The sequence below is a fragment of the Pelodiscus sinensis genome, chromosome 4 (genome assembly GCF_049634645.1).
Source record: "Pelodiscus sinensis isolate JC-2024 chromosome 4, ASM4963464v1, whole genome shotgun sequence".
Taxonomy (NCBI): Eukaryota; Metazoa; Chordata; order Testudines; family Trionychidae; genus Pelodiscus; species Pelodiscus sinensis.
In genome coordinates this window covers 19,729,351-19,754,597 of record NC_134714.1, presented here as the reverse complement: position 1 = coordinate 19,754,597, position 25,247 = coordinate 19,729,351, and the positions used below count along the sequence as shown (strand labels likewise).

Below are 25,247 nucleotides of genomic sequence, written 5' to 3'. Positions count from 1 at the left end.
GAGGATCTAGAAGAGCCGGCTTAAAAGCTGGCTTCCCACGAGCACTGGCTGCTCCTCCCACCCCACTCCCACTGACTCTGATAAAGGGTGTATGTAACCGTTAGAATTAACCGATACACCTGGATTTATTGGTTAATCGTTTAAAATAGTACACTGTAATATCCCTAATAATAAAACATTTAAATATTTGTTGATTTGTAAAAAAAAAAAAAAAAAAAAAAAAGGCTGTGAACTTTAAACTATTTATTTTTTAAAATATACTTTTCTGAGACACAAACAAGACCCCATCTCACTCACTGTCATTGCCTCATAATTTGAGTGACATTCAAAGATGTGTATAAAGCAAACTTCCTCTCTGGCCATCAAGTGACATCTCTTCTGAGAGATCTTTCTGAAATAGTTGGAACCTGACACACCCTAACCTTCTGCTTCATTTCTATAGAATGCTCTGTCAAAAATAGCTTGTTATGTTCAGGAAGTCAAAGTCAGTTCCTTATTTTAGGAACAGTTGTGAAATGGAAAGCAGGGTAGCATATGGCAGCATTACATGTGGAAAGAAAGCAACGACTTTTTCCAGTTCATATTGGGCACTCCTGAGCATTTGGCTGACTATCTGGGCTATCCTAAGGGAGTCATGGAGGCTGAGGCAATCCCCCCACTGCCCTTGGTGGAGAGCCCAGGGCATCCTCCCTGCCACAGGCCCCACATCCGCTCTGCCTCTGCTGTGCTCCCAACCTTTCCCCAAATTCTGCCCCTGCTTTGCCGCCTGTTGCCCGAAGAACCCTCTGCTGAGTGACATGAGCAAAGGAATGATCAGGGAATGCCTGGTGCAAGAACAGATCAGGAAGGACCTGATGTGGGCCAGCAGCAGGGTGCGGCCACCCCTGCATTCACTGTGGTGGCAAGAACCACAGAGACTCGGGGAGGCTGCTCTACTCAATATTGAATCCCAACACTGCAATATTTGATTATTTGGGTCTTTGACAGAGACGTCCCAGTTGGTGCTCCACAGCAGATGTCAGTGCATCCCAGTTCTGCAGACCGGATTCAGTGCCACTTGGGACTTCCACGCATGCACGGCCACCTTCCCCGCAGTTCCTTCTTACTATCCCTGACTTCAGACGATGCTTGGCATGGCTCTTCACTCTTCACTAATACTGTAGATAAGTAGTTAAATTTTCAGTTATTTCTTCCTCAGGGTATGTCTACACTACCCCGCTAGTTCGAACTAGCGGGGTAATGTAGGCATACCGCACTTGCAAATGAAGCCCGGGATTTGAATTTCCCGGGCTTAATTTGCACAAGCGGGGAGCCGCCATTTTTAAAACCCCGCTGATTCGAACTCCGTGCAGCGCGGCTACACCGGGCACGAACTAGGTAGTTCGAACTAGGCTTCCTAGTTCGAACTACCGTTATTCCTCTTTTCACGAGGAGTAATGATGGTTCGAACTAGGAAGCCTAGTTCAAACTACCTAGTTCGTGTCCCATGTAGCCGCGCTGCACGGGGTTCGAACCAGCGGGGTTTTAAAAATGGTGGCTCCCCGCTTATGCAAATGAAGCCCGGGAAATTCAAATCCCGGGCTTCATTTGCAAGTGCGGTATGCCTACATTACCCCGTTAGTTCGAACTAGGAGGATAGTGTAGACATACCCTCTGTTACCTTATCCAAGTTCATCTACCTTAAAAAAAAAAACCACTCCTTTTTTCTCCAAATTTAATCCTGCAATGCCAGGGTCACCAGTCTTTAAACGATGCCATACCTGTCTCCAACGGATGTGATAAATGTGTGAAATGCCTCAGGTAATCCCATGTTCACCCTCGGAATGGACCCTTCACATAAACGTCCGGGAATTGCGAGCGGTGAGGAGAGCCTGCGAAGCCTTCCTGCCGAGACTCTCCCACCGCTCAATCCTGGTTCCTTGGGACAATACAGCAGCGGTGTTTTACCTCAACAAGCGGGGGGAGCCCGGTCACCTCCCCTCTGCAGAGAGGCTCTGCTACTCTGGCACCTGTGTGTGAAACACGATGATATGCCACAGGCGGAGTACCTTCCGGAGTGCAAGAATCTGTTAGCAGACACGCTGAGCAGATCCTTTGGAGCCCACGAGTGGTCGCTCAAGGACTCGGTTCTGCATCAGGTTTTCCGCAGGTGGGGCTATCCCCTCATAGACCTGTTTGCCTCGGCACACAATGCAAAGTGCCAGAACTACTGTTCCCTACTGGGACTGGGGAAATTTTCCCTGGGGGATGCCCTAACTGCCATGTGGCCAGAGGGCATTCTGTATGCTATTCCCCCGTTTCCCCTAATTTCCAGGGTTTTGACCAGGGCACGGACTTTTCGGTCCACGATCATTCTGATAGCCCCTAGATGGCCCAGACAATTCTGGTTCCCCATCATGGTGGACATGCTCACCAAAGACTCAATAGCTCTCCCTCCAGTCCGGGACCTGCTGACTCAGCCTTGGGACGGGGGGACCATGATTCACCCGAATCTCAGATCTCTCCACCTAACGGCCTGGTTTATCCATGGCTGAACCAACCAGAAAGGGAATGTTCCCAAGAGGTTCAGATGGTGCTCCTCAGTAGCAGGAAACCCTCTACCAGACGGTCTTACGCTGCCAAGTGGCGGCGTTTCTCGTCTTGGGCATCCCGAAGAGGAGTGCACCCATCTTCGGTCCCTATCCCAACTATCCTAGACTATCTTTTCCAGCTTCGGTCCAGTGGCCTTTCCTTTTCTTCTATCAAAGTCCATGTGGCATCCCTCTCCGCTTTTCATGTCGGTACGGCAGGAGTTTCCCTTTTTTCTGAGCCGGTGGTTAAAAGGTTTCTTACCGGTCTGGAAAAGCTGTACCCCTCAGTGAGAGCCCCGCTTCCCTCCTGGGATCTCAATGTGATCCTGCACAGGCTTATGTCACCCCCTTTCGAGCCGTTGGCTACGTGTTCCCTGAAGCACCTCTCGTGGAAGGTCGCTTTCATCGTGGCCATTACATCTGCTCGAAGAGTTTCTGAACTAAGGGCGTTAACCTGACCATTGATCCACCCTTCCTCGTTTTTTCTCATAACAACGTGAGGCTCCGGCGTCACCCAGCTTTCCTCCCAAAGGTGGTGTCACCTTTCCACCTGTCCTAGGAGATTTATCTCCCGTTTTTTTTCCCGAAGCCCCACGCCTCCCCTAAGGAGCAGGTGCTTCACTCCCTGGACGCTAAGTGAGTGCTGGCGTTCTACATTGAGAGGTCCAAGCCTTTTCGCAAATCCCAACAGTTGTTTATTGCTTTTGGGGACAGGGTAAAAGGGTCTCCTATTTCAACGCAAAGGTTGTCTAACTGGGTTGCACAATGTATCAAAGAGTGTTATCAACTGGCTGGTAAAACTCCACCCAGGGTAAAAGCACACTCTACCAGGGCGCAGGCGTCCTCGGTAGCATTTGGTGCTCAAGTACCAATTACGGAAATTTGCAGGGCAGCCACATGGTCGTCCCTTCATACTTTTATGGTGCACTATGCGCTAGCACAGCAGGCCAGGGAGAATGCAGTTGTGGGCTCTGCAGTCCTCAAATCTGTGATGTAAATATGTTGAGTTGTCGTCGTTATTACGTGCCTCTGTGTGTTGACTTGTTCAAATAAATTTGTTCTGTTCACCTTTTTTCATAACTCTGGTGGTCTGACTGCTCCGACCCCTCCTCCGTGGGGTTAGCTTGGTAGTCACCTACTTCGAATGGACATGAGCAACCACTCGAAGAAGAAAAGAACGGTTACTTACCTGTAACTGTTGTTCTTTGAGATGTGTTGCTCATGTCCATTCGACTCCAACCCTACCTCCCCTTCGTCGAAGTGTCCGGCAAGGAGGAATTGAGGTGGGGCAGCGCCGGCAGGGGTACTTATGCCCCACCATGGCGGCGCCACTCTGGGGGCGCCCTGCCGGCGTTACGGGTACCGCTAGGGAAAACGCTCCGGAAGACGCGGTGCGCACACCTACTTCGAATGGACATGAGCAACACATCTCAAAGAACAAGTTACAGATAAGTAACCGTTCTTCTCTCACTCCAATTATCACCCGGCGCAGAAATATCTGTGCCTTTGACTCATTGTAGCTTTATGCATCCAGTGGCCATGCCCCCCTTGGGGTCCACACACATGGATGCCATCACCCATGCTTATGCTGCACAGTGGAAATACTGGAGCGCATGGGCTTATGTCTACAAAAAGAGACATTCAAAAAAGAAATATATTCAGTCCACACCCTCTCCTCCACCTCAATCTCCGTCACCATAGAGGAAACATCATGAAACCACTGATCCACAAACTCATGAGTCAGGCTCAAACACATCTCCTGATACAAATTCATCTTCCTCACCCGACGATGCAGTCATGCCACCGCCTCCAGCCACAACTGATGATTTTACTCCCTTTCAGGATTTCTTTAAGAGGTTTGCAGCTGACTTGAATATTGCTATGGAGGAGGTGCAGGAGACACAGCATTATCTTACCAATATCCTCCAAACCACACCATCGGCCAAGATTGATTTGCTCATTAATCCAACTATCATGGAGCCTGCCAAAACTGTGTGGCGGATAGGAAATACTACTGTAACCCTTCTGCCAGGCCGAGTTAATAGCAGCAAGGGCCGGGTTCAGTACCTAGGGGTCCCCTCCGAATAATGTAATGCAACACCGGCTTGAGCCCCCACCCAGTGACCTGGGAAATCTTTCACACACGCCTGGGCACCTCAAAGAGGCAATTCTTCCCCTCTCGCAAGCAGAGCCTTGGTATAGCAGCAAATCTTTAATCACATGAGGCAACTGACATCAGCATTAAATTGGGAAAACACCACAGCTAGGATTCATAGACCAAACCATGAGCAAAGTCCCTCCCCAGCCCAGAATCACCCAAAGTCCCCAAAATTCCAACACCCCAAGAATCTCTTGAGTCCAGCAGCCCAAAATCACCCAGAGTCTGACACTCCAAAAGTCTCTGTCCCTGGTCAGTGCCGCCCGAGGGTTCAAAAGTTTACCTGCAGGGTTTTTATCTCCCAACCTGGGTGAAACAGGGGCAGGGGCGTGAGGAGGCATACCTGGGTGGTCGACAAATGCCTTTGATGTCGTCCAGACTACCACGCTGAGCCGACAAACAGCTGATCGGCTCAGCGCCGCAGCTATGTAAATTTAAATGAAGCGGCGATTATTTAAATCACCGCTTCATTTTCCTATGCCTGGTAGCCTAATCTACATGCCTCTGGCGACAGAGGCATGTAGTCTAGACGTACCCTAAATGTCCCAATTCTTTTTGTCTATCTGCATAGGTCACATTTTCTAGACTTCTAATAATTTTTGCTGCTCTTCTGTGGATCCTCTCCATTTTCTCCACATCTTTCCTGAAATGTGGCACTCGGAACTGGACACAGTACCCTAGTTGAGGCCTAATCAGCAAAGAGTAAGGGGGAAGAATCACTTCTCATTTATTACAACAGTCCTCCCAATGCTTCCCAGAATCATGTTTGCTTCTTTTGAAACAGTGTCACACCATTGATTCACATTTAACTCGTAATCTACTATGACCCCTATATCCCTTTCTGCAGTACTCCTTCGTAGACATTCACTTTCTATTTTGTGTGTGTGAAACTAATTGTTTGTCTCTAAGTGGAGAATTCGCATTTGTCCTTATTGGGATTTCCAGACAACAGGGCTACATCTAGACTACCATGATTTTCCGGAAAAAGTTTTCCGTTAAAAGCATTTTTGGAAAAGAGCATCTAGATTGGCACGGACGCTTTTCCGCAAAAGCATTTTTTGCGGAAAAGCGTCCGTGGCCAATCCAGGAGTGTGTCTAGACTACAGAGTTTTGTCGACAAAAGTGGACTTTTGTCGACAAAACTATACCTGCGTCTACACTACCGCTGAGTTCTGTCGACATAACGTCGACAGAACTCAGCAGTTTTGTCGATGCTGGTAAACCTCCTTTTACGAGGCATAACGCCTTTTGTCGACAGAGTTCTGTCGACAGAAGGTGTTATTGCATTTAGGGTTGTGTCTAGACTACAGGGTTTTGTCGACAAAGCAACTTCCTTTGTCGACAGAACTGAATGTAGTCTAGACGCTTTGTCGACAGAAGCTTTGTCGACAGTATCTGTCGACAAAACTTCTGTCGACAAAAGCCTGTAGTCTAGACGTACCCTAGATGCGCTTTTCCACGAAAAAGCCCCGATCGCCATTTTCGCGATCGGGGCTTTTTTGCGGAAAACAAATTTCAGCTGTCTACACTGGTCCTTTTGCGCAAAAGGGACTTTTGCCCGAAGGGGAGCAGCATAGTATTTCTGCAAAAAGCACTGATTTCTTACAGTAGGAAGTCAGTGCTTTTGCGGAAATTCAAGCGGCCAGTGTAGACAGCTGGAAAGTTTTTCCGGAAAAGCGGCTGATTTTCCGGAAAAACTGGCCAGTCTAGACGCAGCCCAGAAGTTCAGTCTGTACTATTCTTCTTGCAGAAAAAAGTGAAAACCTAGCTTAATTTTCAGATTCTGTGGTGATCTTTTTCAGCGCTAGCAATTAAGTAAACTAAGCGAATCTGATGTGGATATTCTTGAGATAATATTAAGATGCAATGCTGCTTTGACAATCTCCTTACAATTTGATCCCTGCTGTAAATTCTTACTGCCCTCTAATGTATGAAAATGGAATAGCAAGGCAATTTCTCCAATATGAAATATATTATGAAACCTATGAAAAAACTGCATAGAGTTTTGTATTGTTTTAGACAAAATCTATATTTAGGAGATCAATAAAGAATAAAATTGAAAGGTCAATAATGGAAGTTTCTTTTACCCTGTTGTTATTTGTCCAGATTTTAACAGTCTATTTCTTGTTGGTTAACTTTTGAAGGTCAAAAAATCCAACATACTTACGAATTTTCTCTGTTAATTTTTAGTTTGCCAGGATAGACATTCTAGTTCATTTTTAATTAATTTTGGCAGATTTAATTTATCCAACTGATTCTGTGCTACTGAAGTAAGTTGTAAATGGAATAATTTGAAGGGAGAAGAAAGGATCGTTTAAGTACATTTTGGAAGTGTTTACTTCTCGCTTGTCTTCATTTGACAATTGTTTTCTTTTTATGCATCTTCTCTTCTGAAGTAACATTCCTCTCAGTATTCAATATTTCTGTTGTGCACGTTCACAATATTCTATGTTGTACCCTAATTCTGCACGTATTCAAATGTAATAATATTAACCGTATCACATTTCTCAATTTTGTATTGGTGACCACAGGAGATATCCTGTCCATAGGATTGTTCGGAGCGGCCACCCCAGCCCTGTGCTTTGGGGAGCCCCATGGCAGCCACCTCACTCATCCTATGGACAGGATCCCTGGGGCCCAGGGCAGTCTGGGAGATTACCTACAAGGGGCCCGCCTGAGTGAAACAGAATGCAGTAGGCTGGGCGACGGACAGCAGATTGAGCGGAGCAGGCTGCCAAGTCACTCTGGCTCCTGCCACACCAAGATGAGTGCAAAAGAGGCCACCCCTTGCTACTGCCCCACAACAGGTCCTTCCTGCCATATCTTTACATTAGACCTTCCCTAATAATTCCATTGTTCACATCACTCAGGGGAGGGGTCTTCAGAAAACAGCGTCTAGATTGGCACGGACGCTTTTCAGCAAAAGCACTTTTTGCAGAAAAGCATCCGTGGCCAATCTAGACGCGCTTTTGCACAAAACAAATCTCAGCTGGCCCTTTTACGCAAAAGTATTGCACGTAAGGGCCTTTTTCCCGAACGGGAGCAGCATAGTATTTCTGCAAAAAGCACTGATTTCTTACAGTAGGAAGTCAGTGCTTTTGCAGAAATTCAAGCGGCCAGTGTAGACTGCTGGGAAGTTTTTCGGCAAAAGCAGCTGATTTTCCGTAAAAACTGGCCAGTCTAGACACAGCCCTGGAGTATGGCATCCAGTTCTGGGCCCACCCACTACAGAAGGGATATGGACATATTGGAGAGAGTCCAGGAAATATTATTTGCTGTACACTCGGCTCGGGGGGCAGGAGAGGGCTGTGGCCAGGGAGAGCCCATTAGCCGCCAGCGCCGCTGCCTCCATCTGTGCCACATGGAACCGGTGCTCAGCCGGTGGCGGCAACGGCTCGCGGTAGCAGTTCCCGACCCTCGTGCTTGTCAAGAACTGTTACCGGTAGCACAGCGAGCCAGGGAGCAGTTATAGACACCCCACACTGGACACGCCCCTTTCCGGATCGCCCGCTCGCCCGCCCCTCAGGCGCATCTCCTACCCTTTGCCTTGGAGCTGCCCCTCCCTCTGAGAGTCTCCTGCTTTCTGTGCTTTCTCTCCCATTCTTTCTCCTTTCTCCATAGAGCAGAGAGGGAGCATGACAAGACTAGGGATGGAGTTTGCTGGCTGCTTTAGGGAGTGGTTCAGGGCCAGAGCATGGGTGAGCCTGCCTTAACCCCACTGCACCACCACCCAGGAGCCACCAGCAGTGCCCAAATGGAGCCCACATCCCAAACTCCTACCCTAGTCATGAACCCCCTCCTGTACCCAAGCCCTTATCCTAGCTCTGAGCACCCCTGCATCCAAACACCCTCCCAAAGCCTGCACCTAGAACCCCCTCCTATGTCCACCTGCCTGCCCCAAGAGCAGCTCAGAGCCATTCTCACACTACAGATCCCTTAATCCAAGACCAAAGCCTGTGCTCCCAACCCTCTGTCCCAGGCTGATGAAAGTGAGTGAGGATGGGCAAGAGAGGGAGGATAGAGGGAGCAGGGGCGGAGCCTTGGAGAAGGGGTAGGAAGGAAGTGGGGCAAGGGTGTTTATATATGAGGTAGATCTTGGATTGCACTTAAATTCAAAAAGTGATCTTGTGCTTAAAAAGGTTGGAGACCCTTGCTCTGAGGGCCCACAAAAGGTTAACCTGTTTGGGGCGCAGGCTCTGGGATGGAGTTGGGGTGCAGGCTAGGGGGAGTTTGGGCATGGGATGCGAGCTCTGCCCTGGGGCAGGGGATTGCTGTACAGGAGGGGGTATGGATGTGGGGGCTCTGGGAGGGAGTTTAGCTCCTCAGCACAGTACATAAGAGAAAGGAGCTGCAGTGACTTCATATTGACATAGAAACTGAGAGAAGAATCTTAAATACTCCACACGTGAGAGGCAGAGTTTGAGGCAGGAACTGTCTGTACAATATTTCACACTTGTATACATTCAGGCTACATCTACACTGGCATGAATTTCTGAAAATGCTTTTAACAGAAAAATTTTCAGTTAAAAGCATTTTCAGAAAAGCACGTCTAGATTGGCAGGACGCTTTTCCGCAAAAGCACTTTTTGCAGAAAAGCGTCCGTGGCCAATCTACACGTGGTTTTCCACAAAAAAGCCCCGATCGCCATTTTTACTATGCTGTCTACACTGGCCCTTTTGGGCAAAAGTCTTTCGGAAAAAGACTTTTGCCCGAACGGGAGCAGCATAGTTTTTCTGGAAAAGCACTGATGATGATTTTACATGAGATCGTCAGTGCTTTTCCAGAAATTCAAGTGGCCAGTGTAGACAGCTGGCAAGTTTTTCCAGAAAAGCTGCTGATTTTCCGGAAAAACTTGCCAGTCTAGACACACTCTTGCCACTGTGTCTAAGCATTGACGTCTAGGAATTGGGAGGCCTGTGCCTTTAAGAACTCAAGCCCAGGAGCCTGCCACCTCTCTGGGGCTGACATGCAAAGTCCAGGGAAGAGAAAGAAAAAACCCTTTGCAACCCGATATTTACAAGGACATCAGGTGCCTCCTACTGCGGAGTAATTGCTCCCCCCCTCCCCCTCCCTAAACTGGGGTTTTGTCCAGGGTCTGGTAGTGTCAGCCTCCCCCCTCTGCCCCCCCCCCCCGGACTTAACTCCGGCTCATAGACTCATAGACTTTAGGGTCAGAAGGGACCATTATGATCATCTAGTCTGACCCCCCACCCTCTGATTTTTCCCCTTTAGCCCCTCTTCTGATGCTGCCTACAGTAGCTTGATCCCTCCAGCCGGTAAATTTCTGCCCCCTGCTCAGACCATGAGACCCCCCCCCTTCCCCCACTGCAATTTGCCCCCCTTAATCATTTTAAACCCCTCCAAAGAGGAGGAAGCAAATTCTAGGAAGCAGTGAGGGCAGAGAGAGGGCAGCGGCTACAGCGAAGGCTACTGAGTTTGCTCAGTTCGGGTGCGCATGCTCAGTGCACCCAAAGTCGCAAATCTGGAGAAGTTAGTGTTTCTGTCGTTACAGGTCGCACTCCTGCCCCTCCTCCCGAGCGAGCCACTAGGAGGCCCCGCCTGAGGAGCGGGCGATCCGGAAAGGGGCGTGTCCAGTGCGGGGTGTCTATAACTGCTCCCTGGCTCGCAGTGCTACCGGTAACAGTTCTTGACAAGCACGAGGGTCGGGAACTGCTACCGCGAGCCGTTGCCGTTGCTGTCGCCGGCTGAGCGCCGGTTCCGTGTGGCACAGATGGAGGCAGCGGCGCTGGCGGCTAACGGGCTCTCCCTGGCCACAGCCCTCTCCTCCCCCCCGCGCCCGGCAGCCCCCAGCGGCGGGAGGCTGGCCAGCTTCGGCCGCTCCTGCTCTCTGGAGCTCGGGGGCGATTACAAGGGGCCGGTGCAGGTGCGGGTGCTGGTGATCAACACGGGCGGCACCATCGGGATGGTGGAGGAGGAAAAAGGTGAGGGGGCAGCGCCAAGCCCGGAGCGCCCGCTGGGGCAGAGGGCGGGAGTTGTCAGGGCAGCACCGACCCGCAGGCTCTGGGTCACCCCAAGCAGCCTGGCAAGAGGGCGGGTGGGGAGGGGTGGTGATGGTGGCTGCAACCTCTGAGGGGCACCCAGCGAGGCACGAGATGGGCATGAGTCCCTCGGGCAGGAGAGTGGCGTGAGGCACCCGCCTTGGAGGACATCTGCGGCACCAGAGCACTGTTTATGTGAGTGGTGCTGAAAGCCAGGGACTAAGCCTGTACGCGCTGCAGAGGGGGGAAGCCAGGCATGCAGTTGTTACTGCAAGCTGGGAGATGCTGCTGCTTTCCTGGCGCCAGCGCCCCTGGAGTTACCCACCTGTCAGGGTGATTGCGGGAGCAAGCATGAACTCCTTTTCTTGGGAGTGCAAACCAGCAGGTGTGAGGAGGGGATTGGGCTTGAGTTCCCAAAGGGAATTAGACTCATAGCGTTTGAGTCCTTCATCGGAAATAATAAGCTTTTATTTACACCTGCCCGGCAGCATTCCTTTCACTGGGATTCATAGAGTTAAAAGAAACTGCAAAGATCATTTAGTGTTCTAGTCCAGTGTTTCTCAACTTTTTTTTTTGAAAAAGGGGTACTTTTTTTAAAAAAAAGGAGTACCCTCAGTACCTACAGTTTTCAGACATACAAAGTTTTTTTCTACCATTGCAACACATTTGTTTAAACAACTTAATTGTAGCTGGGTGGGCAATGAAATTTTTGGGTGTAAAAAGTACAAAAATAATAAAATGCTGTAAAACTTAAATTGTTTGCTCAAATTTCAGTTGTGTTGATGTACCCTCCAAAATTCTCTCCTACCACTGATTGAGAAACACTGTTCTAATCTAACCCCTTGACAAGAATCAGGAGTCATAAAACTGTGATAGTTTTATGAACTGGCAATGAGTTCAAATAATGAACACTAGGTAACTGCACAGTCACCTGTGTTCATGAGAAGTATGAGTAATGTGAAGTCACCTTAGGCCTTATTCCATTAGCAGGTAGGGGAATTCTAAATACAGGCAGTCCCCGGGTTACATGGATCCAACTTACATCGGATCCCTACTTACAAACGGGATGAGGCAACCCCGCACTAGCTGCTTCCCCCCAGCAGACCAGGGAGACGCGAAGCTAGCGCCCCCCCCTCCCCTCCAGCAGACCAGGGAGACGCGGAGCGGCTTTTCTCAGCAGACACCTCAGCCTGAGAATAAAGGACTGAGGGAAGTGAGGTGTGGGAGAATAAAACTGAGCTCTGGAGAAATGTTTGGCTAGAGTTTCCCCTACAACATGTACCAGTTCCGACTTACATACAAATTCAACTTAAGGACAAACCTACAGTCCCTATCTTGTACGTAACCCGGGGACTGCCTGTATGGGCAGAATGCAGGTCCACTAAATTTAAGGAGTAAATTCTCTTGTTTGAAGGTTTTATTTGACCACTAACACAGAATCAGTGTCATCTGCTGAAAACATGCTCGCTAGGTAGGAGGCCCTAAATGGCTGTTTGATTCAGATATCACTAAAATGACAGATTTAGTGGCAGGAAGACTGGGGAAAGTAATCTAAAAAATAGCCAGTATTATCTCTCCCCCTTTTTATTGAGGATGTATGTTCAGTCAGTTACATCAGTAATAGTCAGAACTAGAATTAGTTGGGAATTTTCTAACAAAGCAGATTTTTGTTGGAAAATGCCAATTTAATCAAAACCTAAGTGCTGCTGTGAATAATTTGGTTTTAGCCAACTTCCTCTGAAATACAGGCAGGATTCTATCAGAAACTGTTTGGCTTCCTGCCATCTCAACTGGGCCTCCTGCCCCTGGCATAAGGGGAAATTCCCCTTATGAGGACTGCTAGGAACTCGGTGTTTCCAGGTTTAACAGCCCTGTTATGATGAGTGCACTGGTGGCAGGGCTTCCAGGCTCCCTGCTACAGAGCCAGGGGGCTTAAAATGCTCTGGCAGCTTGAACTTTAGGAGGAGTGCTCAGCATATATTTATAATGCAATTAAAAATTCACGTCTGGCCCATACCAGCTGTCTTGGACTTTTGGGTCTTGGGCTAAGGGGCTATTTAATTGCAGTGTAGTGGTTTGGGCTTGAGCTCGGGTTCTGTGAGGTTGGAGGGCCCAAAAGTTTGGGTTCCAGCACAAGCCCAAACATCATTACTAACAGTCCTTTAGTCCAAGCCCTGTGAGTCTGAGTCAGGGGGAATGGGCCAGCCACAGTTTTTCATTGTCATATAGACATATCCATAGGATCTAGACTACTAAGGGGCAACGTAGACCAGTGGGTGAGCTCCATGAGATGCACTCCTTCATCTGAGTGGGCTGCAAAACTGTCATAACCAAGATGGTCTCCCAGAATAGAGTAGTTTTTCTAACTGCTCTTGCGTACCTAGAATTTCTAGGGTGTGCTGATTGAACTGTAGCAGCACTCTTGATTGGTTGCAAAGGGAGTTTACGACTCTCACAATATTGTGTGCAATCAGCACGCACCTCACTTCATGTGCCCTTACTTTAAGTGCATATCACTTTTGTAATACTGTAGAGGGGGAAAAAACTACATGGACAAAAATCATGGTTAAAAAATTGGCCAGTTAAATGGAAACATTCCATTAACTAGGATCCCATGGTATGATGTGGCAGACCTGGCTGGACTGAACAGGCCTCCCACCCATGGTACGGTAAGCCCAGCCAGGCTGGACTAACTCCCCCACCTGTGGAGCAGGTGGCAGCCTGGCCAGGCCCACCACATGGCAGGCTGCTCTGGCCAGGCCGGGCTCAGCCTGCTGCACCATGGATGGGTGCTACTCAGGATGGGTTGGACCCACTGCATCATGCTGTGGGTGGGGAGCTGCTCCAGCCCAGCTGGAACAGTGGTGCAGCATGGTGGGCCCAGCCGGGGTGGAGCAGCCCCGTGCCTGTGTTAGGCATGGGGTGCTTCAGCTCAGCTAGGCTGCCAGTTAGCCAATAATTGGTAAGCATCACCCAGTAAGCACCATGCTTACTGGGTAACTGGTTATCCATTTACATCCCTAGTGGGCAATGGTAAACAAAACGTCTCATGGGCCACACATAGCACATCAATGGGCCTCATGCAGCCCTCAGGCTGCGGGTTGCCTACCACTGATCTAGATTCCCTAGCATGGATTAGGAAGCCTATGAGCCCTGGCTCAAGATGGGGCTTCTAGGTTTCTCACTCTGATTTTTATTTTGAGTACAGGCAGACCCCGGGTTACGTACAAGATAGGGACTGTAGGTTTGTTCTTAAGTTGAATCTGTATGTAAGTCGGAACTGGTGTCCAGATTCAGACACTGCTGAAACTGACCGCCAGTTCTGACTTACATACAGAATCAACTTAAGAACCCCAGGCGTCCCCAAGTCAGCTGCTGCTGAAACTGATCAGCAGCTGATTCCAGGAAGCCCGGGGCAGAGCAGCTCTGCTTGGGGCTTCCTGTAGTCAGCGCTGGTCAGTTTCAGCAGAAGCTGACTTGGGGACGCCTGGGGCAGAGCAGCTGGGGTGCTGCTGGGTTGCTCCAGTAGCGCCGCTCCTGGGTGCTACTGGACCAACCTAGCAGCACCCCATCTGCTCTGCCCCAGGGTCCTGATTCAGCCGCTGCTGAAACTGACCAGCAGCGGCTGAATCAGGACCTGGGGCAGAGCAGCTGGGGTGCTGCCGGATTGGTCCAGTAGTGCCCAGAGCGGGCGCTGCAGGACCAATCGGCAGCGCCCCAGCTGCTCTGCCCCAGAGTCCAAAACAAAAGCCTGGTCTGCTGGGGGGGGGAGCACACTAGCTGCGCCCCCCCCCCTCCCCAGCAGACCAGGGACACGAGGAGCAAAGCCTCGGAGCACACCAGCAGTGGGACAGCCGCGGCGCGCCTGGACTGTCCCGCTGCCCGCATGCTCTGCAGCTTTGCTCTGTGTCTCCCAGGTCAGCAGACCAGGGAGACGGAGCAAAGCCGTGGAGGACTTGGGCGGTCCCGCCACCCCCGTCTCCCTGGTCTGCTGGGGGGGGGGGGGCGCAGCTAGTGCCCCCCCCCAGCAGACCAGGCTTTTCTTGCCTACCCCTGGGATAGAGCAGCTGGGGGGACCAACCCGGCAGCACCCCAGCTGCTCTGCCCCAGGCGTCCTGATTCAGCTACTGCTGGTCAGTTTCAGCAGCAGCTGAATCAGGACGCCTGGGGCAGAGCAGCTGGGGTGCTGCTGGGTTGCTGGGGAGTTGCTCTGCCCTGGGCTTCCTGGAATCAGCCGCTGATCAGTTTCAGCAGCAGCTGACTTGGGGACGCCTGGGTTTCTTAAGTTGAATCTGTATGCAAGTCAGAACTGGCGTCCAGATTCAGCCGCGGTTGAAACTGATCAGTTTCAGCAGCGGCTGACGCCAGTTCCGACTTATATACAGATTCAACTTAAGAACAAACCTACAGTCCCTATCTTGTATGTAACCCGGGGACTGCCTGTATTAATAAATACATTTTAAGGTAAGATCTTTCCAGTTTACTTTTTGATACTTTATCTTGCTTTAATCACATCCCTGTGAATAATGAATAATAATCTTGTGTCTGGTAGGGTCAAGAGATCTGTCTTCCTGAATCTAGTGTCTTATAACTCCCCTGATGCTACTGGAAACAAAATTCTCATTCAGTGGTAAAAATCTGGTTTTGTGCTTTACTCTGGCTAGTGTAAAGCATTAATGAATCACATTTTACTTGATCAAACTTTCACTTTCCTTTTATGCTCTTTAGGACGATACTGTCTTCATCCTGTCTAAACTAAATTCTTACATGTAACAAGATTTTCTGGTTCATCTCTTTTAGGATGTTCAGCAGTCTTTATAAGTAAAGTCTCCACAGCTGGTTTTAATACAAGCCTTCCTTCATACACATTCATTTTACCTTGTTCTCCTCAAGCTTTATTCAGTGATTAGAAACTGCCATGAGTATACTGCAGGGGTGGGGGAACTTGATGGCCTGTGGACCAGCCCCAGTCCTTGGCTTGCATGGCTTGGGGCTTCCTCCCCAGCATTGGGGAGCCCCACTCCAGAGCCAAAGGAGGTTCACAAAATCTACTAGCCTGGGTCCCCCTAGGCTCTGGTGTGCAAGGGGAATGTGAGGAGTATCTTCCTGTTTCTCAGACTGGGGCCATGTCAGTGAGGTGTTTTTTGTGTGGCCCCTGATTGGTTTTTCAGTGGGTCAACAGCCTCTAACCCCAAAAAGGCTCCTCAAACTTGATGTACTGTCTATTTGCAGCCCTGTATAAAAAGACATAGCTATTAAACATTAAACTGATTAAATGGGGGGGGGCACTCAGCCTAGGTGGGCTGGAGCAGCCCCCCTGCCTGCCATAGACAAGCTGGAGGACCCTCCCACTGCAAACAGGAGCTGCCCTGGCTCGGCTGGAATGCCCCTGCCCGCAGCAGGCTTTGCAGGGCTGGAGTAGCCCCCTGCATATGGCAGACAAGGGGTTATTCTAGCCTGTACTGGTTAACTGTAAGGGTGAGGCTTTCCAATTAACCGGTTAACCATTAACATCCCTAATTCAAAGGTGAAATAAACAAGCTTTATGCATGGACCTGGGGCAGGTGAATCACCACAAGATAAGACTAGGTATACCTCCCACAGTATCTGTTGATTACATTTAAAGGAGAATGTAGCCCAGTCCTAGCACATCAGATGTTGAACCCTATTTCCTCCCTCTTTGCTCAGTTCCTCCATTTCTGCAGTCAAACAAGGTACCACATGTGGTACTTCTGAATTACTCTTTCCTTCAGAGGTGTAGCTTATTAACGTAACAGCTTAGCTTAAAACTAGAATCTCCCAGCATTCTCCAATCCATTATGCTACACTTAAGGGATTTGCTCCTGTTCTCACTGGAAGTAGTTCCAGCCAAGTCTTTCCCTTTGACTGAAATAGAGAGTTTCTTATTCAGTTTTTTCTTAATCTGAGTCCCTTCTGGGTTCACTGCAAGTCTCTTTACCCTTGTATCAGCCCATGGCTGTCACCATGGGATACTTTGTCACCTGACACAATCACTAGTTCAAGCCCAAGCCCAAACCCATCCCCGGGAGTGTAGGGTGGGAGGTGGCTAACTATGTAATTATAGTGTGAGGCTAAACTATAGGTGGCTGGAAACTTTCTGATGAAACAGAATTTTGTCAGGAATTTCACACACAAATCAAGCTGGATTTGAAACACTTATGCCAAATCATAGGCACAGTCCCAATGGTTCCCTGCCAACTCACTTCATGAGCTAGTGGGAAGCCCTGCCAGCTGGAGAGCTCCAGAATGGGGATTCCAGGCTTCTAGGTTACGTGGTGGTAGGTCAGCCCTGTTGTATTGACTGCCCTGGCACTAGGGCCACTGGGCTCTCAAGGTCTGCAGCTCTGGGATAACCCTTTCATGCCAGTGCCTTCAAGCTACCTGTCATGGAACCAGGAACCTTACAGTCTTGGGAGATCCAGCTCTGCAGCAGGGAGCTTTGGAATCCCTCGAGGCTCACTCTTGCAGAGCTGGGAAACTAGAGGTGCTGGGATAAGATGTTGCTGGACCAGAGAGCTGGCAGCTCCATGGCAGAGGGAGCCAGTGGTGCAGCTGGGAACCCCAAAGCAGGGCCCATTGCCAGCTTCTGACAGAAGCTACAGGCACCATTCCTATCCATTCTGACTAATAGCCATTGATGGAGCTATCCTCCATGAATTTATCTAGTTCTTTTTTTTTTAACTCTGTTAAAGCCTGGTGTTCACAACATTCTTTGGAAAGAAATTCTATAGCTTGATTGTGCATTTTGTGAAGACATATTTTTTTGTTTTAAATCTGCTATCTATTTCATTTGGTGACCCCTAATTCTTGTATTATGAGAGCAAGTACATTTTTCCTACCTACATTCTCTACACTGCTCATAATTTTATAGACCTGTATCATATCCTCCCTTATTCTCCTATTTTCTAAGCTTAAAAGTCCCAGTTTTTGAGATGAGGTGACCACATCGGCACATAGTATTCAAGATGTGGTCATACTATGGATTAATACAGAGGCAATAAGATACTCTCTATCCCTTTTTAAATTACAGGCAGTCCCTGGGTTACATACAAGATAGGGACTGTAGGTTTGTTCTTAAGTTGAATCTGTATATAAGTCGGAACTGGCGTCCAGATTCAGCCGCTGCTGAAACTGACTGCCAGTTCTGACTTACATACAGATTCAACTTAAGAACCCCAAGCGTCCCCAAGTCAGCTGCTGCTGAAACTGATCAGCGGCTGATTCCAGGAAGCCCGGGGCAGAGCAACTCTGCCTTGGGCTTCCTGTAGTCAGCGCTGGTCAGTTTCAGCAGCGGCTGACTTGGGGACGCCTGGGGCAGAGCAGCTGGGGTGCTGCTGGGTTGCTCCAGTAGCGCCACTCCTCGGCGCTACTGGACCAACCCAGCAGCACCCCAGCTGCTCTGCCCCAGGCGTCCTGATTCAGCCGCTGCTGAAACTGACCAGCAGCGGCTTACTTGGGGACGCCTGGGGCAGAGCAGCTGGGGTGCTGCCGGGTTGGTCCAGTAGTGCCCAGAGCGGGCGCTGCGGGACCAACCGGCAGTGCCCCAGCTGCTCTGCCCCAGGGTCCACAACAAAATCCTGGTCTGCCGGGGGGGGGGGCACACTAGCTGCGCCCCCCCCCCCCAGCAGACCAGGGACACCGGGAGCAAAGCCGCAGCGGCAGCGGGGTGCTGTGCCTCTGAGGCTTTGCTCTGGCAAAGCCTCAGAGGCACAGGACCCCGCCGCCGCTGCGGCTTTGCTCCCGGTGTCCCTGGTCTGCTGGAGACGGTCCCCAGCAGACCAGGGGCACCGGGAACAGCTTTTCTCGCCCCGGAGGTCGAGGTGGTGGGACTGCTGCCTGCGAGTTCCAGGGCGAGAGAGCCCCGTTCGTAAGTGTGGATCCGGATCCGCGTAAGTCGGGGACTGCCTGTATTTCTAACATAGTTTGCTTTTTTGACTGCTTCTGTACATTGAGTGGATGTTTTCAGAGAACAATCCACAATGACTCCAAGATTTCTCTCTTGAGTGATAATAGCTAATTTAGTCTTTATCCTTTTCTATGCATAAGTAGGATTTGATTTTCCAATATGCATTACTTTGCATTTACCAACATTAAAATTCATCTGTTATTTTGTTGCCCAGTCACCTAGTTTCATGAAATCCTTTTGAATCTTTTCACAGTCTGCTTTGGTCTTCACTATCTTTTTGAAGCTCTTCACAGTTTTCTTTGATCTTAGCCATCTTCAGCAGTTTAGTATCATAAGCAAATTTTGTCATATCACTGTTTTACCCCTTTTTCCAGATCATTTCATTTCAAATATGTTAAATAGGATTGGTCCCAGTATGGACTCCTGGGGACATCACTAATTACCTCTTTCCATTCTGAAAACTAAGTTTATTCCTAGCCTTTGTTTCCTTACTTTTAACCAGTTATCAATCCATGAGAGGACCTTCCCTCTTAACCCATGACAATTTACTTTACTTAAGAGCCTTTCACAAGGAAGCCTATATATCCACTGGATCCGCCTTGTGCACATGCTTGTTGATGCCCTCAAAGAACTCTAGTAGACTAGTAAGGCATGATTTCCCTTTATAGAAACCGTGTTGACTTTTCCTCAACAAATTATGTTCTGTGTATCTGACAATTATAATATTTAATAAAGTTTCAATTAATTTTCCCGGTATTGATGTTAGATTTACCCGTCCGTAATTGCCAGGGTCACTTCTAGAGCCTCTTTTAAACATTGGCATCATATTAGCTATCTTTCAGTCATCAGGTACAGAAGCTGATTTAAAGGTAGGTTACACACCACAGTTAGTAGTTCTGCAATTTGACATTTGAATTCTTTCAAAACTCTTGGGTGAATGCCATTTGGTTCTGGTGATACAGCAGAGGAGCCGCTGAACAGCTGCAGTAGCGAAAGGGCAGCTGTTCTGTTCAGAATGTTCTGAGCTGCTGGTCACAGCTGCTGCACTGGAAGTGGTGGGTAGGGCCAGATTAAAAAGGGGCTTTAGAAGCTGATGCCCTGGGCTAGGGCAGGGCCTTGGGCTGCAACCACTAAAGTCCCTGTGTTCTAGGACAGCCCTTCCTGGGGGAGGGGAGTGAGGGGGGAAGTGGCTCAGCACACTGACATTCTCTCTCCCCCCAGCTGGAACCATGTTACCATGAGCTCCAGGAAGCTCTGTCCCCATGCTTCCCTCACCTTGATGCTCCATCCCCACAGTTCCATTGGCCAGGAATTGCAATCAACTGGAGTGTGGCAAATGGGGCCTGAAGGCAAGTGTAGGGCTGTGCTGAGCTACCTATTTCCTCGCTAACTAATGGGAGCTGCCTCAAATAAGTGCCCACACTTCAATCTGCTGCCCTAGCCCACTCCTGCACCCTAACTCCCTCCCAGACCTTGGATGTCAACCCAGAGTCCCAGTCCTGAGCCCCTTCCTTCACCTCAGCTCCTACCCAGACCTACACTCCCACTTCAATCTCCTGCTCTGAGCCCTCTCCCATACTCCAAGGCCCTTGCCCCCATCTTGGAGTCTGCTCCTGCACTCTAAATGTCTCATCACCAGCCCCTCCCCAGAGCTCACACCCCAATTTGGAGCCCTAACCCCCTCCTGCATCCACCCTCCTGCCTCAACCCACAGCTCCCTCTAGCATGCTGACCCCCTGATTTGGGCCCCATCCCAGAGTCTAGGGGCCCTCACAAAATCTAATATTCTTGGGCCCTCAGAAGAATTAATTGGGTCTGGTAATGGGAGGCATTTAAGGAGGTGGCACCTTTTGTCTCTTCGCTGTAGTGTTGGGCTGATTCACACATGAGCATGGTTTTGAATCAGAATACATTTTCTTAACCTGGATATGCTCAGATGGCTCTCCCCTTTTTATTGATCCTGGTCTATGTCAAGGGTCACAGGGTGGTAACCACTGTGATAAACAAATGAGTGTGGGAGAGGAACAGTTTCAATATTAAGTGGGTCTGAGACGTCTATAGAATTAAGCCTAGCAAAAAGACAGTTACTTGAATTTGATGCCAGCTCTTGCTGTGTGATTTGGAACATACTATAAAGATGAATCAACCAGAAGTCCATTTAAATCAAGACAGATTAGCAAAAGAGTCGAGAATATTAATGTGTGTCTGTCCAGATCCCACTATAGATACCTGGGGTAAGTTGACCACGTGCCTGGATTTAGCTGTAAAATTAAAACTAGCAAATGGAAGCCCAAGACACTTGAAACCATGGGCTGTGCTGCTATGTAGAGTGTAATGATTCTATGGAACGGCATAGCAGAAGTGGCCATTTGTGATGAAGTTAGGAGCAGATCTACTTTATGGGAGGAGATTCCAATTGAAATACAGCCGGTCCCAGATTTACGAATGGTCGATTTACGACTGTTCGCATTTATGACCAAACTTCCCATTAAAAACGACCCATTACATTGCGGTCGTAAAGGCAGTCCCCAAGTTACAAACGTGACCCACGCTTATGAACAGCGCGGTTGCAATGTAAATCAATGGAGTCTGACTTATGAACATTTGGCGTTATGGCCAAGTGTTTGGTCTGTAACTGTTCGTAACTCGGGGACTGGCTGTAGTGAAATGTCTGAAGCTTGGAAAGTATGTTAAATGCATTTTGTAAACCAAAGTACTCTGGCAGTAGTTCAAACAAGTTCAGTTAAATGCTGTTGCTATCTTGTGAGAAAGTTGTACATGAAAAGCCTGTTATTTAATTTAAGCAAGCCAGAAAAGAGATTAGCAAGTGCTTAAAATCAGTCTTTCCTTCAGTTTGGAAAGCGTACAGATTTCCAAGCTAAATGGGCATAACTTGGCATTACCTAGAATGCACACAGTTTCTCTGCTTATTTGGGCATCTAAATAACAATTAAAGAGACTTTGGTATTGAATCTGAAAAACAGAGAAATTGTAGATGCTGGTCAAATATGATGCTTAGGTCAGAAACTGAAAGAGCTAGGAAGTAAAAAATCAAAGAAAATGACTGAGCAACAACTAATTGGCACTAACAGTAGTCTAAAAACTGGGTTGCGAATTTGATTTCTGTAGTCTGAGAATGAATTCTGGGAAGTTGAAATATGTTTATTTGTGTTAAGTTTGTGTTGAATTGGATAATGATGCCAATAAAAAGAGTTAAATTGTGTCTGAGGAAACGTCTAATAGGACATACATTTTTCTAAAGTTTTGAGCAGGCTTTGGACATTAGGTTTGGACCTCCTAGAATTATTATTTTTATCTAGCTTAAAATTGGACTTCATACCCAAATTTGTGTCTCAAATTAAGAAAAATCTAGATGTACGCAGCTGAAAGCATCATAGTTCTCAGAACACTAATAGCTTCTGAAATTCCTATGTGATGGTTATTGGTGAAAGATATAGGACTTCCTAAAGACTTGGATAGTGGAATAAACACATTTCTGTGACACTAAATTTATATTACCCAATTCTTTCATAGTTGCCTCATGTAAACTCTGGCTACAAAGCTAATGTCTGAATGTCATTGGTAGCTGAGAGCCTTATGGATAAGGAATCAAAATTGGGAGTGTAGGAAGGAGATAACATGATTTCCCCCCCCCCCCCCAAATGGTTCTCTTGTTTTCCTGATCCTGGTCTGTGTCAGGAAAATAATTACATAGAATTTATTTACAATTGCTCAGATTTGTGGAGAACATCTACATCTGCTTGTAACTGATTGATTTAAAACTGATCTGGAAGGGTAGGCAATATAAGCAAAATGTTTTCTCCTTTTTGATCATGTTAAGGTTTAAGCAATGATAACAGTTACTTCAAAATTTTCTAATAAAGTCTATTTAAAAGTGTGCATTCTTTTTGGAGTAGATATGCTTGGGTTAAATCTGTGCTAGAAAATATATAGAATGCCAATGCAGGGGAGAAGAAGCCAAAGAAAAATCAGTAAGCCTTGGTCTATTCCCCGTATTTCTAAATAACAAACAGAGCATCTACACTACAGGTGTGTCTAGACTACATTCCTCTTTCAACAGAGGAATGTAAATTAGACACTTTAAAATTTCAAATGAAGCCGGGATTTGAATTTTCCGCGCTTCACTTGCATAATTGTGTCATGACAATCTTTTGAAAAAGCGCTATTTTGAAATGGAAACTGCAGTCTAGATGCAGTTCTTTCAAAAATAGAAGCCTTTTTCGAAAGATCCTGTAAACCTCATTTTTTTTTAAACAGGATCTTTCGAAAAAGGCTTCTATTTTTGAAAGAACTGCATCTAGACTGCAGTTTCAGTTTCAGAATAGCGCTTTTTCAAAAGAGCGCCATGGAGCACAGGAAATTCAAATCTCGGCTTCATTTGCTATTTCTAAGTGTCACAAGGAGGAAGGCGAGTCACAAGGAGGAAGGCGAAAATTTGTTCCTCTTGGTTTCTGAGGACAGGACAAGGAGTAATGGGCTGAAAGTACAGCAAGGGAGGTTTAGATTGGACATTAGGAAAAAATTCCTAACTGTCAGGGTGGTCAAATATTGGAATAAATTGCCAAGGGAGGTGGTGGAATCTCCCTCTCTGGAGATATTTAAGAACAGGTTAGATAGACATCTGTCAGGGATGGTGTAGATGGAGCTTGATCCTGCCTTGAGGGCGGGGGGCTGGACTCGATGACCTCTCGAGGTCCCTTCCAGTCCTATTATTCTATGATTCTATGATTCTATGATTTATGTCCCTGTTGAAAGAGGGATGTAGTCTAGACACACCCACCATGCCTGTTATTTCGAAATAAGGGGTTGGTTATTTTAAAATAACTCCTGCTTTCCTTGGGGAATAAGCTTATTTCAAAATAGTTATTTCGGGAGTTATTTCAAAATGAATTATTTCAAAATAATTTCCTAGTGTAGACATGCCCTTAGAGGGAAAACAGAAAAATGAATGTTTCATCAGTAGTTTTTTCCCCTTTGTTTTCTAGGACTTGCTCCTGAAGCTAATAAGTTAGCAAAGGCTCTGAAAAAAATGCCAATGCTGCATGATGATGTATATGCAAAAGAATCCAGATTTCCTGATGAAACCTTGGTGCTTCCGTAAGTAACCCCCCCCTCCAAAAAAAATCTCCCCCTCATTCTGAGACATTTTTGTAAACTACATTGAAACCTTAATGTAAAGAACCCAATGTTCTTCTTGTGATATTAATTGAATATGGTAGATACCATTTTAGCACTCTTAAAGTACGTTATGCCTTAGTGGGATGTTAATCATGACTCTTTTAATTGGTAGAAGACAAAATCATACTCTTCTTGATCAAAGTTTTGAGAGACTAAAAATAAGTTATTTGGTAAGTTAATCAGATAAGACTCTAATTCAGCAGTTTAAATTATAATATTTTACTAAGGGCATCTGACATTAATGTATACTTTATATTAATTATTAATATATTCTTGTTACCTTTTCACTTCTGCTTCCTCTTCCTCCCTTGCCATGATGAAAGTAAGTTCTGGGTTTTGCAGTGGACAACTGGTGTCTCCTCATACTGGGGGAGCACCAGTTAAAGTGGAGGGCATGTGCCCTCCCCACATGACCTCCTCTTGTGAATCCTCCCTGCTCAGCCCCAGACACTTGCGCTCTCCCCATCCCCACCTCATTACCTGGGGGGCTCTGTCCTCCCACTGTGCCAGCTTCTCTCTGGCATATTCAGCTGCTTTCTCCAGTAGCCAGGCTCCTGCGCCACTCCCAGCTGCAGCCTGGAGCTGCATAGCAACTGCTTGGGAGAATGCCTTATGGCCGCCCACACAGGCTTGGCTTCTGTGACAGTGGCCAACTTAGTCCGACACCAGTCCTCCTGCTTGCAGAGTCAGCTTCTGTCCCCAGAAACTGAGCCTGGCAAGGGAGCAGTGGCAGCCTGCTCCTGTCCATGCTTGACTGCTAGGGACAGGAGGAGATGCGAAGCATGCCTTGGGATGGAGGTCTGACTCACTCTGTCACAGTCCCCAGAAGCTGAGCCTGGGTGAAAGGCCCTCTCCCTGTCAACTACTGCACTGCACCCTGGTACCCTCCTCCTGGCTGGAAGAGACTTGGGCCTGCTCATTTCCTTCTGGCTCTGGCCTTGCCCTTTCCTCTTCCCCCAAGCAACTATTGGAGGGGCACTTGACCCTGGAGAATGCACATTTCACCCTTTGTGACCCTCTGACAAGTTGCATAAGAATGTTTTTTTAATAGCCCACTAGTTCTTAGGCTTTTTCTTCGTGAGGGCAGGGGGATCAAGAGAGAATGCGTGGAAAATAAAATCTCTTCAGGTTCCTTGCCTATCTAGTGGAGTTGTTTTCATCTGCGTTCTGACAGATGATGTGTTAAAACCACAAGAAAAATAACTGTGGGGTTAGTAAAAAGATTTATATTACATTACTTTAAAATCAGAATGGCATAACCATAATACAGTGTGTACTTCCTTTGAGCTACATAAACTGGATGGGCCATTACATCAAAAGCTAAGTATGGGATATTCAACATCCAAATGACATCAAAAGCTAAGTATTGGACACTTACAGCCCACTCAGCCTCA

The 25,247-nt window shown here is 47.8% G+C and overlaps 1 protein-coding gene across 1 annotated transcript in view; it reads left to right on the top strand.

Moving 5' to 3' along the window:
- The first annotated feature begins 10,286 nt into the window (after window positions 1-10,286).
- The window catches only part of ASPG (asparaginase), a 79,583-nt gene continuing 64,622 nt past the window's right edge, over window positions 10,287-25,247 (top strand). Inside the window, exons 1-2 of the mRNA XM_006116900.4 lie at window positions 10,287-10,670; window positions 23,661-23,772. Of these exons, the coding sequence (XP_006116962.2) occupies window positions 10,460-10,670; window positions 23,661-23,772 (323 nt within the window). The 5' untranslated portion in view covers window positions 10,287-10,459. The remainder of the gene's footprint in view (window positions 10,671-23,660; window positions 23,773-25,247) is intronic.